We start from the raw sequence: 19,445 nt of genomic DNA, 5'->3' as shown, positions 1-19,445 counted from the left end.
CTCTTTACGATTTATGTCAAAGATTTAGATGAGGGCATTGAAAACTATATCAGCAAGTTTGCTGACGATACTAAACTGGGTGGCAGTGTGACATGCGAAGAGGACGTTAGGAGAATACAGGGAGACTTAGATAGGCTGGGTGAGTGGGCAGATACTTGGCAGATGTCATTCAATGTGAATAAATGTGAAGTTATCCACTTTGGAAGCAGGAACAAGAGGGCAGAGTATTGTCTGAACGGTGTAGAGTTAGGTAAGGGGGAAATGCAAAGAGACCTAGGAGTCCTAGTTCACCAGTCAATGAAGGTGAATGAGCAAGTGCAACAGGCAGTGAAGAGGGCAAGTGGAATGTTGGCCTTTGTTACAAGGGGAATTGAGTACAAGAGCAAGGATGTCCTTTTGCATTTGTACAGAGCCCTGGTGAGACCACACCTGGAATATTGTGTACAGTTTTGGTCTCCAGGTTTAAGGAAGGACATTCTGGCAATTGAGGAAGTGCAGCGTAGATTCACTAGGTTGATTCCTGGGATGGCAGGGCTGTCTTATGCAGAGAGATTGGAGAGATTGGGCTTGTACACGCTGGAATTGAGGAGATTGAGAGGGGATCTGATTGAAACATTTAAGATAATTAAAGGATTTGATAGGATTGAGACAGGAAATATGTTCCAGATGTTGGGAGAGTCCAGTACCAGAGGGCATGGATTGAGAATAAGAGGTCAGTTATTTAAAACAGAGTTGAGGAAGAGCTTCTTCTCCCAGAGAGTTGTGGAGGTGTGGAATGCACTGCCTCGGAAGATGGTGGAAGCCAATTCTCTGGATGCTTTCAAGAACGAGCTAGATAGATATCTGATGGATAGGGGAAACAAGGGATATGGGGACAAGGCAGGGACTGGGTATTGATAGTGAATGATCAGCCATGATCTCAGAATGGCGGTGCAGACTCAAGGGGCCGAATGGTCTACTTCTGCACCTATTGTCTATTGACTCTGCAGAGAGTGGGAGTGGTGCGGACAGCCCAGCGCATCTGTAGTTATGAACTTCGCACTATTCAGTACATTTACAAAGACAGGTGTGATAAAAGGGCCAGAAGGATCATTGGGAACCCAAGTCGCCCCAACCACAATCTATTCCAGCTGCTACCATCCGGGAAATGGTACTGCAGCATAAAAGCCAGGACCAACAGGCTCTGGGACAGCTTCTTCAACCAGGCCATCAGACTGATTCACTCACACTGATTTGAGTGTATTTCTATGTTGCATTGACTGTTCTATTTATTATAAATGATTATAAATTACTCTGATGTGTATTGCACATTTAGACGGAGACGTCACATAGAGTTTTTTACTCCTCATGTATGTGAAGGATGTAAGAAATAAAGTCAATTCAATTCAATACATGCATGTGCCTATCTAAGAGACTTCTGATGTCTCTGTGGTACCGGCCTCCACCATTACGCTGGCAGTTTGTTCGAAACACCACCACTCTCTGTGTATAAAAAAATGCTACAGTGTACCTTTGATATTTCCCCTAAACTTTCCTCCACTCACCTTAAATGGATGTTCTCTTGTATTGGACATTGCCTCCCTAGGAAAAAGTTGCTGGTTGTCTACTCTATCTCTGCCTCCCATAATTGTATACACCTGAATCAAGTTGCCTGTCATCCTCCTTTGCTCCAAAGAGAAAAGCCTTAGCTTACTCAACCTTTCCTTGTAAAGCATGTTCTCTAATCTTGACAGCATTTGCTAAGTCTCCTCCCTATCCTGTAATGAGGTGACTGGAGTTGTATGACTCTGTCTGTGTGGTCTAAACAGGTTTTTATAGAGCCATTACGTTTCTTCACAGCTCTTGAACTCAATCCACTGACTAATGAAGGTGAGCACACTGTATACCACCTTAACCATCTTAACCATCCTATCAATTTTCTTTGCTACTTTGAGACACTTTATGGACTTGTTCCTAAGATTGCTCTGCTCCTCCACGTTGCTAAGAATCCTGCCATTAACTTGCATTTTGGCTTCAAATTCAAAAAGCTTTCACTTCATAGTTTCCAGATTGAACTCCACCTGCCACTTCTCAGCCCAGCTTTGCACCCTGTTTATATCCCATTGTATTCTACAACCTTCTACACTAACCACGAAACCACCAATCTGCATGTCATCTGCAAACTTACTAACCCTCCCTTCCACTTCCTCATCCAAGTCCCTTATAAAAATCCCTGAGCAGGGGTCCCAGAACTGATCCCTATGGAACACCACAGGTCACTGACCTCCAGAAGAATACTCTCCATCTTTAACTGCCCTCTGTCTTCTGTGGGTAAATCTTTTCTGAATCCACACAGAAAGTTTCCAAGGATCCCATAACTCATGACCTACTGGATGAACCTAAGATAGGGAACTTTGTTAAATGTCTTATTAATAATCCACATAGACAACATCCATTGCTGTACCTTCATCAATTTGTTTAGAACATAGAACACTACAGCAGAATACATGCCTTATGGTCATGAAGTGTCAACCTTTGGACCTACTCTTAGATCAATCTAACCTTTCCATCCTATACAGCACTCCATTTTTCTAGCGTTTACGTGCCTATCTAAGAGCTTCTTAAAAGTCCCTAATATTTTGTCACTTGGTTCAAAGTATATAGTGCGGAGGGAAATAATTGCATTCTAATATTTTTCTCTACTGGCAGTCATTTTTCGCCTTGTTGTTCTTCCTTTCAGAATCAGAACCAGGTTTACTATCCCTGGCATATGCTTCAATGGTTCAATTTAGTATCACAGAATGTATATAATGCATATGTCATGAGATATGTTGTTTTCTGGCAGCATATTGAAATACATAATAATAAAGCTAGAAATTCTATTAGATTAAGTTTAGAAAAAGCAGTGAAAAAAGCAAAAAAAGAAGTAAGTTAGTGTTCATGGATTCATTGTCCATTCAGAAATCTGATGGCGGAGGGAAAGAAGCTGTTCCTGAAACATTGAGCATGTGTCTTTAGGCTCTTGTGTCTCCTTGAAGGAAGCAATGAGAACAAGGCATGTCCTGTGTGATGGGGGTCTTTAATGATGGTTGCCAATTTTTGAGCCATTGTCTTTTCCCTTCTTAAGATCTCTGCAATGCAGAAATAATTTATTATTTGCATGAATGAGTTTATAAATAATTTGCAAACCTCTTCGGGGTAATATCTATTCAAGAGATGCTTCATTCAATTCACCTTTTTGTGAGCCTTCAAAAGTTCAAAGTTCAAAATAAATTTATTATCAAAGTACTTATATGTTAGCATTCAGAAACCTGAGATCATTTTCTTTTGGGCATTCACAGTAAGTACAAGAAACACAATGGAATCAATGAAAGATCACCTCCAACAGGATGGACAACCAACCACTGTATGCATAGCAAGCTTTGCAAATATAAAAAGAATAAATGAATGAATGAATGAATGAATGAATGAATGCTCAATAATTATCAACACCATGAGATGAAGAGTCTTTGAAAGTGAGTCCATAGGTTATGGGAATAGTCCAGTGATGGGACAGTGTAGATGAGAGAAGTTATCCTCTCTGGTTCAATGATGGTTGAGAGGTAATTACTGTTCTTGAACCTGGTGGTGTGAGTCCTGAGGCTCCTGTACAGTCTTCGTGGTGGCAGCAGTGAGAAGAGAGCATGGGCTGGGATGGTGGGTGTCCTTGATCATGGTTAGCCTTAGTTATGCACTTTGTCTTTGCTTGGTGTTTTCTGCCTGAGGACAAAGGCAAGGTTCATAACATGTAATTATCTAAAACTTTGTACACATTTGTCATGTTTCATCAAAATAGATGCCTAGATGTTGCATTATTATATGAACTCAAATGTTGTTTGACTCAGAACACTAGCAATCTCTTTTATTTTCGTTATGTTAGACTGAGACGACAAAGACACTTGTTTTACGCATTTATCCAGATCATCTTTTGGAAGGAGATGAACGATATGTGATTCGGCTGATATCTGCATCAAACAATGCAGAAATATCCCCTGTAAATGGTAAGCCCAAGCAACTCACTGATGTATGCAACACTTTTTGCAAAAAGTAAAAGAATAGAATGAGGAATTAACTTTATTTGTCACATATACATCGAAAAATATAGTGAACCATGCTGTTTACATCAGTGATGAACACAGTCCAATTATATGCTGGTGGCAGCTGGCAAGTATCACCATGTGTCTGGTGGCAACAAAGCATGTCACGACTTACTAACCTGTATCAATCAGTGAAGATAGTGCTGGGCAGCCCGCAAATATCACCACGCCTCCAGCGGCAACATAGCATGTCACAGCTGATGAAGTGGTATCAATCAGTGAAGATAGTGCTGGGCAGCCCACAAGTATCACCATGCCTTCAGTAGCAACATTGCTTCCTACAACTTTTTTTCTTTTCCCTTCCCCTTCCCTCTTGTTCTATTCTCCTACATTTTCTCCTCACTTGCCTATCAACTCTCCCTGGTATAGCTCCTTGTTCCCTTTCTCCTATGGTCCACTCTCCTCCCCTATCAGATTTCTTCTTCTCCAGCCTTTCATCTTTCCAGCCCACCTAGATTCACCTATCACCTTCTAGCTTGTCCTCCTTCCCATCTTTTTATTCTGGCATCTTCCCCCTTCCTTTCCAGTCCTGATGAAGGCCTTGGCCCAAAACCTTGACTGTTGATTCCTCTTCATAGATGCAGTCCAACCAGCTGAGTTCCTCCAGCATTTTGTGTGTGTGCTACTCTGAATTTCCAGTATTTGAAGAGTCTCTTGTGTTTATAACCTTAACTTGTATGTCTTTGGAATGTGGGAGGAAACTGGAGCACCCAGAGGAAACCCTCACGGTCATGGGAAGAACAGAGAGAGCAGTGGGAGTTGAACCTCGATTGGTGATTAATGGAGCAGTAAAATGATGTACTAACCACTACACTACCTTGCTGCCCTAAACACTACCTCACCAGAGAGTCGATCTATCTGCAGGAAGAAAAGCTTATGTGGATTTATGTTTGTTCTGTTTTTTTGTTCTAATGAATATCTCTTCCACAGGAAGTGCCACAGTCATTATTTTAGGCGATCATGCATCGTCTGGTACAATTGCCATTGCTGAATCGACCAGACACATTCTAATTGGAGAGCCAATCGGTGATTACAATGGGACTACCCTCGTAAAGTATGTAGGCTTTATTTCAACTCCATTTGCACAAATTTTGAACATTAACATGTAAGCATTAATTTGTGTGATATTGTGTGTTTTTAAATGATCGTGAGACATAGGTGCAGAATTCGGCCAGTTGGCCACCATTCCATCATGGCTGATTTTTGTATCTTTCTCAATCCCATTCTCCTGCCTTCTCCCCATAACCTTTGACCCTGACTAATTAAGAACCTATCAACCTCAATGACTTGGCTTCCATGGCTGTCTGTGGGAATGAATTGTACAGACTGACCACCCTCTGGCTAAAGCAATTCCTCCTCATCTCAGTTATAAATGGATGTCTCTCTATTCTGAATCAACGCACTCTGGTCCTAGACTTCCCACTATAAGGAAATAATCTCTCCAAATCTATTCTGTCTAGTTCCTTCAATGTACAGATTTCCTTTGTTCTTCTAAACTCCAATGAGTACAGGCTCAGAGCTATCAAACGTTGATGAAAGAAGTTAAAACTTAAAAGCAGAAATTATTTTCATTAACATGTCAATTCTACCTTTTATTACATTAAGGTAATGCTTATGAAGGTTTACATACGTGAATCAATTTGTATTTTAAATCTGTGTGATATTGTATTCATTAACATGTTGTGTCTTCTTTCATTACATGAAGGCAATTTGTATGGGGGTTCAGTTTACACTGTTTAGTGATGTTAGCTCTGCATTGCTGGAGGCACAAGATTCAAAAAGCCATTGTAGAAGCAAAATGAAAAATCACACGGAGTTGATGTTCGAAGTAACACAGACTTATTTAAAACTGGTCCTCGCCAGGAGACCAGTCAGAGCCGATCTCTCTGAGCATAAACTTAGTAGAGCTTTTACATTCTTAGTTGATGAGATTTCCAGTAAAACTACATTCCAATAACAGAGTGGTGGCTACAGGAAGACTTAATAGTCACTGACTAGGCTTGATTATAGAGTAACATGATTATGCCCGGGCTAGTGGTAAATCCAATTTTTGATTACAACAATGGGTGCATGCCAGAACATAATTACTGAATCTCCTGAATCCTGGACGTCATCACCGTTACATCCATTGTCTCTAATTCCAGGCTTTGTCTCTGTTTCCCTGTCACCACATCAGAACAATCCACATCCTTATTTACTCCTTACTAGCCCTCACTACTCTTTCCCCAACAACATGCATGCTATAATTTCTCCTATTCATTGATAAAGGTCATGCACGCATGTACATAATACAATTAACAAACAATTTCCTTAGTTACTTCCCTTTCACAATACAACCAGCTTTGCAAACAAAAATAAGAGAAAATGCAACTTTCAAAATGTAGGAGCAGAATTAGGCCATTTGGCCCATCATTCTGCTCCGCTATTTGATTATGTCTCATTTTTTTTCCCTTCCAGACTCATTCCCTGGCCTTCTCCCCATAACCTTGAATACTGTGTCCAGTCAAGAGCCTTAAGTACACCCAACAAATTGGCCTCCACAGTTGCTTGTGGTAATAAATTCCACACATTCACCACCCTCTGGCTAAAGAATTTTCTCTGTTTTAAATGGACACGCCTCTACCCTGAGGCTCCCCCCTTATCCTAGACTCCCCCACCATGGGAAAGATCCTTTCCACATCTACCACATCTAGGCCTTTCAACATTTGGAAGGTTTCAATGAGATCCCCCTTCATCCTTCTAAATTCCAATGAGGCCTCACCCGTGCCTTATAAAGCCTCAGTATCACATCCTTGCTCTTGTATTCTAGACTTCTTGAAATGAATGCATTTGCCTTCCTCACCACCAACTCTGCCTTCAAGCTAACCTAGAGGTTGTTCTTCCCGAGGACTGCCAAGTCCCTTTGCATCTCATATTTTTGGATTTTCTCCCCATTTAGAAAATAGATTGCACATTTATTTCTTCTACCGAAGTGCACGTATTTTCCAACTTTGTATTTCATCTGCCACTTTCTTGCCCGTTCTCTAAATCTGTCTAAGTCCTTCTGCAGTCTACCTGTTTCCTCAACACTACCTGCCCCTCCACCAATCTTCATATCATCTGCAAACTTGGCAACAAAGCCATCTATTCCATCATCTAAATCATTTATATACAGCATAAAAAGAAGTGGTCCCAACACCGACCCCTGTGGAACACCACTAGTCACTGGCAGCCAGCCACTTGCTGCCTCCTACCAATCAGCCAATGCTCTAACCATGCTAGTAACTTTCCTTAATACCATGGGCTTTTAACTTGGTAAGCAGCCTCAAGTGTGGCACCTTGTCAAAGGCCTTCTAAAAGTCCAAATATACAACATCCACTGCATCCCCTTTATCTATCCTACTTGTAATCTCCTCTAAGGATTCCAACAGGCAATAGTTTCCCTTAAGGAAGCCATGCTGACTTTGTCCTAGCTTGTCACCAAGTATTCCATCACTTCATCCTTAACAATCGACTCTAATATCTTCTCAGCCACTGAGGTCAGGCCAACTGGTCTATAATTTCCTTTCTGCTGACTTCCTCCTTTCTTAAAGAGTGAAGTGACATTTCCAATTTTCCAGCCCTCTGGCACCATGCCAGAGTCCAATTATTTTTGGAAGATCATTTCGAATGCCTCTACAATCTCTAACTCTACCCTTTCCAGAACCCTAGGGTGCAGTTCATCTGGTCTAGGTGACTTATGTACCCTTAGATGTTTCAACCTTCTCCCTTGTAATAGTAACTGCACTCACTTTTCTTCCCTCACACCCTTCTACATCAGCTAGTGTTTTCCATAATAAAGACTGATGCAAAATACAGATTTAGTTCATCTCCTTGTCCCCCATTATTATTTCTCCCACCTCATTTTCTAGTGGCCCTATATCCACTCTCATCTATCTCTTGTTTTTTACATACTTTAAAAAGCTTTTACCATCCACTTTGTTTACTAGCTTGCTTTCATATTTCACCTTTTCCCTCTTAATGACTCTTTTAGTTGCTCTCTGTAGGGTTGGCTTTCCAATCCTCTGTCTTCCCATTAATTTTTGCTTTGTTGTATGCCCTCTCTTTTATATCAGCTTTGACTTCCCTTATCAGCCATGGTTGTATTATTTTGCCTTTAAGTGTTTCTTAGTTTTAGAATATGTCTGTCCTGTGCCTTCTGTTTTTTCCCAGAAACTCACACCATTGCATGATTAGTGTAAATTTACTTAATGTTATTATTGACAAAAAACAGATGTGCATGTTAAAGTAGATTTATAAAGTTTATTACCAACTTCATTCAGAATTCCATCATTCTTTAATTTTGCTTCAGATTAGTGCGTGGTCCTGGGATTTTTGGTGATGTTACCGTTAACTGGATTATAGTTCCAGCATCTCTGAATGAGTTTGAAGAAGTGAGCGGCACTGTTTCCTTCCATGACAGACAGTCATCAGCCACCATTTTGCTTCAGGTACAGAAAACAAAACAAAATTGAAGACTGTGTGGGTCATGCTGGATCAGAAAGCTTAATATTTCATCTCTGATGAATTAGGTCATAGTCATTGTGATGAAAAAGTAGCAATATTTGTTCTCACAAAAGATTCTGCAGATGCTGGAAACACACAAAATGGTGGAGGAATTCAGCAGGTGACATAGCATCTATGGAGAGGAATGAACAGTCGATGTTTCAGGTCAAGACCCTTCATCTGGACTGGAAAGGAAGGAGGAAAATGTCAGAATAAAAAGGGGGGGAGGGGAAGAAGGATAAACTGGAGGATGATAGGTAAATCCAGGTGGGTGGGAAAGCTAAATAGTTGGAGAAGAAGGATTTTGATAGGACCATAGGAGAAAGGGAGGAAGGAGAGGGATTGCAGGTGAGGAGAAGAGATAAGAGGACAAAATGGGGAATAGAAGAAAAGGGGAAAAAATTACTGGAAGGAGAAATTGACATTCATGCAATCAGGTTGGAGGGTACCCAGGAGAAAAATGAGGTGTTTCTCCTTCACCCTGAGAGTGGCCTCACTGACAAAAGACATGTTGTCATTCCATCAGGTTAGAGCCTCCCTAGACAGAATACAGGGTGTTGCTCCTCAGTGCTTTGTGTTATGTGTATGCATGTGGCTTTGGATATTAATCAGGCTGGGACAGGGAATTGCAAAATTTGGCAGAACTATAACAGGAAGGACAGCACACAAGTAAACAACATTTTGTGCCAAGACTCTTCTTCAGGATGGGAAAGGAAAGGCGAAGAAGCCAGAGTTGGAAGGGGGGGGGGTGTGCAAGTGAGGGAGCACATGCTGGCAGGTGACAGGTGAGGGGGAAACTACATCTCACCCGGTTTCACCTACATAATTAGAGGATTCTACAGATGCTGGACATCAGAGCGACACATACAAAACGTTGAAGAAACATAGCAGGTCAGACTGTAACGATGGAGAGGAATAAACAGTTGATATTTTATGCTGAGACCGTTCATCAGGGCGGAAAAAGAAGGGGGAAGAATCCAAAATAAGAAGGTGGGGAGAGTGGAAGGAGTACAAGCTGGAAGGTGATAGGCAAATTCATGTGAGGGGAAGGTAGGTGGGTGGGGGAGGTGGGATGGGTTCTTTAACTTCCGATAATTTCTTCCTCTTCCCCGCCCTTCAAAAAGTTAAAAGTTCAAGGTAAATTTATTATCGAAGTACATATCCTGAGATTCATTTTTGTACAAGCATTCACAGTAAATACAAAGAAATATAACAGAATCAATGAAAAAAAGTTCTGGTCGCCTCACTACAGGAAGGATGTGGAAGCCATAGAAGGGGTGCAGAGGAGATTTACAAGGATGTTGCCTGGATTGGGGAGCATGCCTTATGAGAATAGGTTGAGTGAACTTGGCCTTTTCTCCTTGGAACGACGGAGGATGAGAGGTGACCTGATAGAGATGTATAAGGTGATGAGAGGCATTGATCGTGTGGATAGTCAGAGGCTTTTTCCCAGGGCTGAAATTGTTGCCACAAGAGGATACAGGTTTAAGGTGCTGGGGAGTAGGTACAGAGGAGACGTCAGGGTAAGTTTTTTTTACTCAGAGTGGTGAGTTTGTGGAATGGGCTGCTGGCAAGGGTGGTGGAGGCGGATACGATAGGGTCTTTTAAGAGACTTTTGGATAGGTACATGGAACTTAGAAAAATACAGGGCTATAGGTAAGCCTAGTAATTTCTAAGGTAAGGACATGTTCAGCACAACTTTGTGGGCCAAAGGGCCTGTACTGTGCTTGGGTTTTCTATGTTTCTATGTTTTCTAAAAACTGCACACGACAGAAATGGACAAATAACCAATCTGCAAAGAGCAACAAACTGTGCAAAGACAAAAAGAAAAGAATAGTAATAATAATAAATAAATAAGCAATAAATATCGAGAACACGTTTTAGAGTCCTTCATCTCATTCCATGTCCCATTCTGGTTTCCCTGTTACCCCTCTCTTCTCTTTTCCTGCCTATTGCCTCCCTCTGAAACCCCTCCTCTTTCCCTTTCTCCAATCTCTTCTTGAAACAAATTTCTTCTTCTTCTTCAACCCTTTACCTTTTCCACCTATTGCCTCCCAGCTTTTCACTTCACCCCAACCCCTTGGAACTCTTTTTTTAATAAGAACATAAGAATATAAGAAATAGGAGCAGGAGTGGGCCATCCAGTCCATCGAGCCTGCCCCGCCATTCAATAAGATCATGGCTGATCTGTCCATAAACTGAGCTCCATCTACCTGCTTTTTACCCATAACCCTTAATTCCTTTACTATGTAAAAACCTATCTAACTGTTTCTTAAATATATTTACTGAAGAAGCCTCAACTGCTTCCCTGGACAGAGAATTCCACAGATTCACCACTCTATGGGAAAAACAGTTTCTCCTCATCTCCATCCTAAATCTTCTCCCCTGAATCTTGAGGCAATGTCCCCTAGTTCTAGTCTCACCTACCAATGGAAACAACTTTCCTACTTCTATCTTATCCATCCCTTTCAAAATTTTGTATTTTTCTATAAGATCCCCTCTCATTCTTCTGAACTCCAGAGAGTATAGTCCCAGATGACTCAATCTCTCCTCATAGGTTAACCCCTTCATCTCTGGAATCAAATTGGTGAACCTCCTCTGCACTGTCTCCAAAGCCAGTAAATCCTTCCTCAAGTACGGAGACCAGAACTGCACACAGTACACCAGGTGCGGCCTCACCAGAACCTTGTACAGTTGCAGCATGACCTCCCTGCTCTTGAATTCAATCCCTCTAGCAATAAAGGCCAACATTCCATTTGCCTTCTTGATAGCCTGCTGCACCTGCAAACCAACCTTTTGTGATTCATTCACAAGCACTCCCAAGTCCCTCTGCACAACAGCATGCTGCAATCGTTCACTCATTTAAATAATAGTCTGTTCTTCTATTATTCCTTTCAAAGTGGATGATCTCACATTTACCAACGTTGTATTCCATCTGCCAGACCTTGGCCCACTCACTTAACCTCTCTATATCCCTCTGCAGACTCTCCACATCCTCTGTACGATTTGCTTTTCCACTCAGTTTAGTGTCATCAGCAAATTTTGCTACGCTACACTCGGTCCCCTCTTCCAAATCATCAATGTAAATGGTAAACAGCTTTTGTTAAAAGCTATAGAGCACTTACGAAGCCGCTGGTTTTCCAGCTCAGTGTTTTTGCTGCCAAAGCTCCTCCTTATTCCCCAAATCTGAACTGAATTATTGCATTCTCTCTATGCAATCTGATTAACCAATAATGCACTGCTGACCTCTAGTTTTGTAAAGGAGTTTTGCATGTAATTACACTTGGTGCATTCCATTGTTCAAAAGTTGAAAGAACATCTATTATCAGATTATGCATACCATGTACTAAACAACCTTGAGGTTCATCTCCTTGCAGGCAGTGACAAAAACATAATGCAATCCACGAAGAAACCCCACACAGCAAAGACAGTCACACATCCAATGTATGAAAAAGAACAAATCATGTAAACAATACAAACAATCTGTCCACAAACCCCAAACGTGAGTCCACAGCCACATAGCGAGTTCAGCGCCGCAGCTGGTCCAGGAGCCAATGCAGAGGCGAGTGCAGGCCACATCTACAGAATCAGTTCAGGGCTGGGTAAGACCACACAGAATCGTGAGCCGGACACCAGTTTGTCCTTCATTTTTGGCCTCAGTGCCTTAATCTTTTTAATCTGGCACTACACTTAAATCGGCTAAATATCATTTCATTATCCACTCTCAGGCCTAGACTCTGCTGCATCAGTCCACTCCAACGATTGCTGCTGTGGCTGTACTTGCACTCTTGAGAATTTAGTTCACTGAATTCTTCAGGATACTGCAAAAATGACAGGATGTAAGGATGGTTCACGGGCACACCCACCAACAGGAAATTACAGGCTATGGATTGCAGTGATCATTGGCCCAAAAAATTATATTTAGTATATTTGTTAGTAGATTTGTTTGTCCTGCTGAGGGGTTTCAGCCTGAAACGTCAGTGTACTCTTTTACATAGATGCTGCCTGACCTGCTGAGTTCCTCCAGCAGTTGTGTGTGTATTGCTTGGTAGTTTTGTTTTCTGCCTGTAAAATGTCACTGCATCTTGCCAGCACCATCTTAGCAGAGCCTGCTGAGTTCCTCCAACATTTTGTGTGTTGCTCAGATTTCCAGCTTCTGCAGATTTTCCCTTATCTTTTTAGCAGAGCCTGTAGCTTTTTAGATATTTAGCTTTTAACTGTAAATTTAATTTTGTTGTTTAGGTAATGGATGATGATATTCCTGAAGAAAAACAGTATTACCAACTTCAGCTAACAGGGGTCAGTGGCAAGGCTGTAATTAATGATACGTCAAGCTCTGCCAATATCACCATGGCAGCCAGCGATTTTCCTTATGGACAATTTTCATTTTCCCATGAAGACCTTCAAGTCTCTGAGAATACAGAACAGGTACCACAATGCAAAGTACATCTTTTCGTTTGATAATATAGAGTCACAGAAAACTACAGCACAGAAACAGGCCATTTGGCCCATCTAGACAGTGCTGAACTATCACTCTGCCTAGTCCTAACGATCTGCACCCGAACCATAGCCCTCCATACCCTCCAATCCATGTACCTATCCAAATTTCTCTTAAATGCTGAAACTGATCCCGCATCCACCAATCCTTTAGAATTGATTTTAAAGTTCTCTTACTGTTTTTAAAGCTGTCAATGGTCTGGGATCAGAGTACGTCACAGAATCATTTTCGTTTTATAATCCTGTTCAAGCTATCAGGCCTTCTTCCACTGGTCTCTTAAATTTAAACAATCTCCCTCAAAAGATAAATGACACATCAGCTTATCTGACTATGCTCCTAAATTGTGGAATTCAATACCTAAAACTATAAGTGATCCAAACTCATTTGACACTTTCAAAAGCCAGATCAAAACCTATTTATATAACCTTGCTTTTACTTAACATCTTTTTGTCTTTTATTTTCATGCTTACTTTTATTTTTATTGTATCTTCCTATTTGTACCTTTAATCCATTGTAAAGCATTTTGAACATCGACTGAAAAATGCTCTCTAAATAAAGTTGTTATTATTATTATTTACTTATTTTTCTCAGCTCAATCTGGTAAAACCTGAGGTACGGGTATAGTCAAGTGAATTCATTTCTCAATTGCTAGGAACTTTCAGTGGTGTTTAGTATTGTGGCTTCTGTGTAGCCTAATTGTTTAATGCTATTGTGTAGTGATTTTGTGATGATACCAGTTATAGATATTGCTATTCGGACAATGTATAACCTGTTCATGTTGCAAAGTCTTTCAGTTTCCTCTTTTAATTCAGCATGTTTCTGGTGTTTATCACATTGATTTCTGTATGTTACGTATGTTTGGAATGGGCTATATTTATTAAGTAAGTTGATCTTGCTTGTTTATCTTGTAATATTAGATGTGGATGGTTAGTATGGATTGTCCTATCTGTAATATCGATCAGTGGTAATATAAATCGCAGGGCTCTGACTCTAAAACTGGATCAGGCTTGTATTTGTAGAACGGTATGGTTTCTTTTACGAATTTGTATTTTAAAGCAAGATATTAGCGAACGATGTATACCACTTGATTGTGCCCGTGTAAGTAATCAGATTGAGTTAAGCTGCTACAAAATCCTGCAATGGGCTGTATTGAATTGAATTGACTTTATTTCTTACATCCTTCACATACATGAGGAGTAAAAATCTTTACGTTGCAGTCTCTGTCTAAATGTGCAATGTGCAATCAGAGTAATTTATAAGAAGTTATAATAAACAGATCAGTCAATGTAACACTCAAATCAGCGTGAGTTAATCAGTCTGATGGCCTGGAGGAAGCAGCTGTCCCAGATCCTGTTGGTCCTGGCTTTTATACTGCGGTACCATTTCCCGGATGGTAGCAGTTGGAATAGATTATAGTTGGGGTGACTCAAAACCCCAGTGATCCTTTTTATCTTTGTAAATGTCCTGAATCATGGGAAGTTCACAACTACAGATGCGCTGGGCTGTCTGCACCACTCTCTGCAGAAACCCGCGATTAAGGGAGGTACCATTCCCATACCAGGCAGTGATGTAGCCAGTCAGGATGCTCTCAATTGTGCTCCTGTAGGAAGTTCTTAGGATTTGGGGACCCATACCAAACTTCCACAACCGTCTGAGGTGACAGAGGCGCTGTTGTGCCTTTTTCACCACACAGCTGTTGTGTACAGACCACGTGAGATCCTCGGAGATGTGGATGCCGAAGAACTTAAAGCTGTTCACCCTCTCAACCCCAGATCCATTGATATCAATAGCGGTTAGCCCGTCTCCATTCCTCCTGTAATCTACAACCAGCTCCTTTGTTTTTGTGACATTGAGGGAGAGGTTGTTTTCGTGATACCACTGTGTCAGGGAGATGATTTCTTCCCTGTAGGCCACCTTGTTATTGTTTGAGATCAGGCCAATCAATGTAGTGTCATCAGCAAATTTAATTAGCAGATTGGAGCTGTGGGTGGCGACACAGTCATGGGTATACAGAGCGTAAAGGAGGTGTACTTAGTATGCAGCCCTGAGGGGCTCCTGTGTTGAGAGTTTGAGAGGTGGAGATGCGGGAGCCCACTCTTACCATCTGCTGGTGACCTGGCGGCAAGTCCAGGATCCAGTTGCACAAGGGCATTTCGGGCCAAGGTCTCGGAGCTCCCTGTCGAGCCTGGAGGGAATCATGGTGTTGAATACTGATCTGTAGTCCAAGAACAGCATCCTCACATAAGCATCTTTCTTCTCCAGATGTATAAAGACAGTATGTAGAGCAGTGGCAATTGCATTATCAGTCGACCGGTTGTGTCAGTAGGCGAATTGTAGGGTGTCGGGTTTGAGAGGTAGCATGCTGCAGATATAGCCCTTAACCAGTCTCTCAAATCATTTGCTTACTATTGAGTTGAATGCGACAGGACACCAGTTTTTTAGGCATGTTACCTTGGTCTTTTTTGTTACAGGGACAATGGTGGAAAATTTGAAGCAGGAGGGCACTCTACACCGGGAGAGTGTAGGTTAAAAATGGTTTCTCGTGGCATTTTTTGCATTTATCATCTTGAATTTGTTGACCTTTTATTTTTGTGTTAACCAGCTGGTCCTATTGCCACTAGAAACCCATCTGCTTCTGGGAAGAGGCCTTCAACTATCATTATTATTATTATTATTATTATTATTATTTGCGCTGGCAGTTTGTTCCACACTCTCACCACCCTTGGAGTGAAGTTACTCCTCATGTTCCCCTTAAACAGTTTACCTTTCAGCATGGAGTTAAAGTTGATGGTCTCAGTAACCCATTATCCTAAAATTGTTTTCTATTGCATCAAAATTTACATTCCATATTTCAAGGGACTCAGTTGTTACCATTTATAAAATAGCCAGCTAAAATAGTCAAATTTCAAAGTAAACTTAATGTCAAAATATGTGTATGTTACCATGTGCTACCTTGAGATTCATTTTCTTGCAGGCATTTAAAGGAAAATAAGTTAATACAATAGAACTTATGAACAACTATACATAAAAGACATTGATTAACAATAAATGTGCAAAAGACAAATTGTTCAAATAAAAAATAAGTAATATTGAGAAGATGAGTTGTAGTCTTTCAAAATTAGCCTGTAGGTTGTAGAATCAATTCAGTGTTGAAGTGAGTTATGTTATTATGCTGGCTCAAGAGCCTGATGCTTGAGAGGTAATAACTGTTCCTGAGCCTAGTGGTATGGAACCTGTACGTCCTCCCAGTGGTGTAGTGAGAAAAGAACATGGTTGGCTGGTCGGTGTCCTTGATGATGGATGCTGCTTTCTTGCGACTGTACTCTTTTTAGATGAGCTAAATGGTGTGGTGGATAGCGCCGTATCCACAACTTTCTGTAGCATGTTCTGTTTCAGACATTGGTGTTTCCATGTCAACTGTTGCTTGAGCACATCAAAAATGTATGGGTTACGTAGGGTTAGTAAGTTGCAAGCGTGCAATTGGAGCTGGAAGCGCAGGGACACTTGGGGCTGCTGCCAGCACATCCTCGAAATGAATTGGACATTGATATGAACAACAAATTTCACTGTATAGTTTGTGTTTCAAAGTACATGAGACAATTAAAACTAATCTTTAATCAGCTACATGATAATTTGAATCCATACAATTGATATATTGTGCTTCCGGAGCACCGTTAAGAAGGCGATTGTGCAAGTAATTCTGATGGAAATCATCAAATATTCCCATTTTAGATTGCTACAGCTGTGAACCACAGCTACACCTATGGAATATACAGTAAGTAACATCATTTTAAGGCAATTTAAAATATCTATTGTAACTGAAAATCACCGGAACTCAAATGGATTCTAGTCACTGGCGTGGTTTCCTTTTAAGACAGTGGAAGAGAGGATGCTTTATGATCAACTCCTTGTGTACAAACATGGTGGTGCTGTCCCAGTGCTGCTCACCCAAACTGGAACATCTTGTGATCATGTGTCGTCCATTTTACCTGCCACATGAGTTTTGAACCATCACCTTGTTGGTGGTTTACATTCCACTTGGGCCAGTGTCAAACCAGCTCCGGATGAACTGAGCGACATTATAAACTGGCATGAAGCAGCAACCCCAATGCCTTCCCCAACATTTTGGGAATTTTAACCAGGCCAGCATGAAAAGGTCTCTAAGTAGTTATTACTGACAAATCACTTGTACCAGAGAAACGGACACACTGGACCACTGTTACACCACCATTAAGAAGGCCTACCGTGCTATTCCACACCTACACTTGGGAAAGTCTAATTACCTGGCTGTACTTCTACTCCCTGAGTATAGGCAGAGACTGAAGTCTGCAGCACCAGCTGTGAGGACCAAGAAGGTGCAAGAGCACTTACAAGACTGCTTTGAGTTGGTGGACGGTATTCAGGGATTCTTCTTCGAGTCTGAATGAGTATGCCACAGTTTTCAGTGACTCCATTAAAACCTATGTGGATGAGTATGTGCCAATGAAAGCATGCCATACATATCCAGATCAATAGCCATTAATAAACTAGGAGGTTCGTAGTCTACTGAGGGCTAGATCTGTTCCATTCAAGTCCGGTGGCCCAGGATTACATAGGAAAACCAGGTATGACTGACAGAGGGCTATCTCATGAGCAAAGAACAACTCCGAACAAGGTTGGAGGCAGAATCGGATGCACATCAGCTCTGTCAGGGTTTGCAGACCGATACTTCCTACAAAGCAAAACATCATGAATGGTGGAGATGGTTCACTCCCAGATGAGTTCAACACGTTTTACAAACACTTTGAAAGGGGGAATAACACTGTATCAGTGAGGATCCTGTAGTACCCGGTGACCCCATGACCTCTGTCCTGGAGGCCAAGGTCAGAATGTCTTTAAAGGGGGTGAACCCTTGCAAGGTCACAGGCTCCGATGGAATACTTGGTAGGGCTCTGTAAAACTGTGCCAACCAACTGGCAGGTGTGTTCAAAGATATTTTCAATCTTTCATTGCTACAGTTGGTAGTTCCCATCTGCTTCAAAAGGGCAACAATCATACCAGTGCCCAGGAAGAGCAGCGTGAGCTGCCTTAACGACTATCATCCAGTAACACTCACATCTACAGTGATGAAGTGCTTTGAGAGGTTGGTGTTGGATAGAAACAACACCTGTCTCGGCAAGGACCTGGACCCACTGCAGCTCACCTATCACCACAATAGCTCTACAGTGGATGTGGTCTCATTGCTTTGGATCCTCTGGACAATACAAATACTTACATTACGCTGCTGTTTATTGAGAACAGTTCAGTCATTTAACACAATCATTACTACAGCTTTGATCAAAAGCTCCAAAACATGGGTGTCTGTACCTGCATCTGCATCTGGATCATTAACTTCCACACCAGCAGACTACAGCCTGTGTGGATTGGAAGTATCATCTCCATGGTATGATATTTCTACCTAGCTGACAATCAACACTGGTGCACCTCAGGGATATGTACTTAGTCCACTGCTTTATTCTCTCTACATCCATGACTAGGCACAGCTCAAATGCTATTTATAAATTTGCCGATGACACAACTATTGTTAGCAGAATTTTAGATGGTGTCAAGAGGGCGTACAGGATCAAGATATGTCAGCTAGTTGAGTGGTGAGTGGATAGGCAACAACCTTGTGCCAAAGACCAAAGAACTGATTGTGAACTTCAGAATGGGTAAGAAGGGAACACATACCAGTCCTCATAAGGGGGATCAGAAGTGGAAAGAGGGAACAATTTTAAGTCCCTGAGTGTCAACATCTGAGGATCTATCCTGGGCCCAACATAACAATGCAGTTACAAAGAATGCATGACATGGCTAAGTTTCATTGGAAGTTTCAGAAGATTTGGTATGTCACCAAAGACACTTGTAAGTTTCTAAAGATTAACAGTGGAGAGCAGTCAAACTGGCTGCATCACCATCTGGTATAGGGGATGCTACTGCACAGGATCAAAGTAAGCTACAGTCAGCTCCATCGTGAACACAAGCCTCCATAGTATCCAGGGTATCCTCAAGAGGTGATGCTTCAAAAGGTGGCATCCATCATTAAGGATCCCCATCACCCAGGACATGCCTTCTTCTCATAAAAAAGCCTGAAGGCACACACTCAGCATTTCAGAAACAGGTGCTTCCCTTCTGCCATTAGAAATCATCAACACTGCCTCACTACCTTTTTAGTTTTCATATGCACATACACACACACATACATACATCAGTGATATTAATTCTGATTCTGAATTCAGAATGTGTCTCTGGTGCTTTCTGCTCCCTCCCTCTCCCTGTCCCCTTCCCAC

General features: G+C 41.5%; 1 protein-coding gene across 1 annotated transcript in view; it reads left to right on the top strand.

Moving 5' to 3' along the window:
• adgrv1 (adhesion G protein-coupled receptor V1) overlaps positions 1-19,445 on the top strand; it is a 539,532-nt gene that overhangs the window by 272,059 nt on the left and 248,028 nt on the right. Inside the window, exons 60-63 of the mRNA XM_059969328.1 lie at positions 3,899-4,019; positions 5,046-5,169; positions 8,446-8,584; positions 12,882-13,067. Of these exons, the coding sequence (XP_059825311.1) occupies positions 3,899-4,019; positions 5,046-5,169; positions 8,446-8,584; positions 12,882-13,067 (570 nt within the window). The remainder of the gene's footprint in view (positions 1-3,898; positions 4,020-5,045; positions 5,170-8,445; positions 8,585-12,881; positions 13,068-19,445) is intronic.

This window comes from Hypanus sabinus, chromosome 5 (genome assembly GCF_030144855.1).
Source record: "Hypanus sabinus isolate sHypSab1 chromosome 5, sHypSab1.hap1, whole genome shotgun sequence".
NCBI lineage: Eukaryota > Metazoa > Chordata > Chondrichthyes > Myliobatiformes > Dasyatidae > Hypanus > Hypanus sabinus.
The sequence above is the reverse complement of the archived record's forward strand: the minus strand, read 5'-3'. Positions and strand labels throughout refer to the sequence as shown.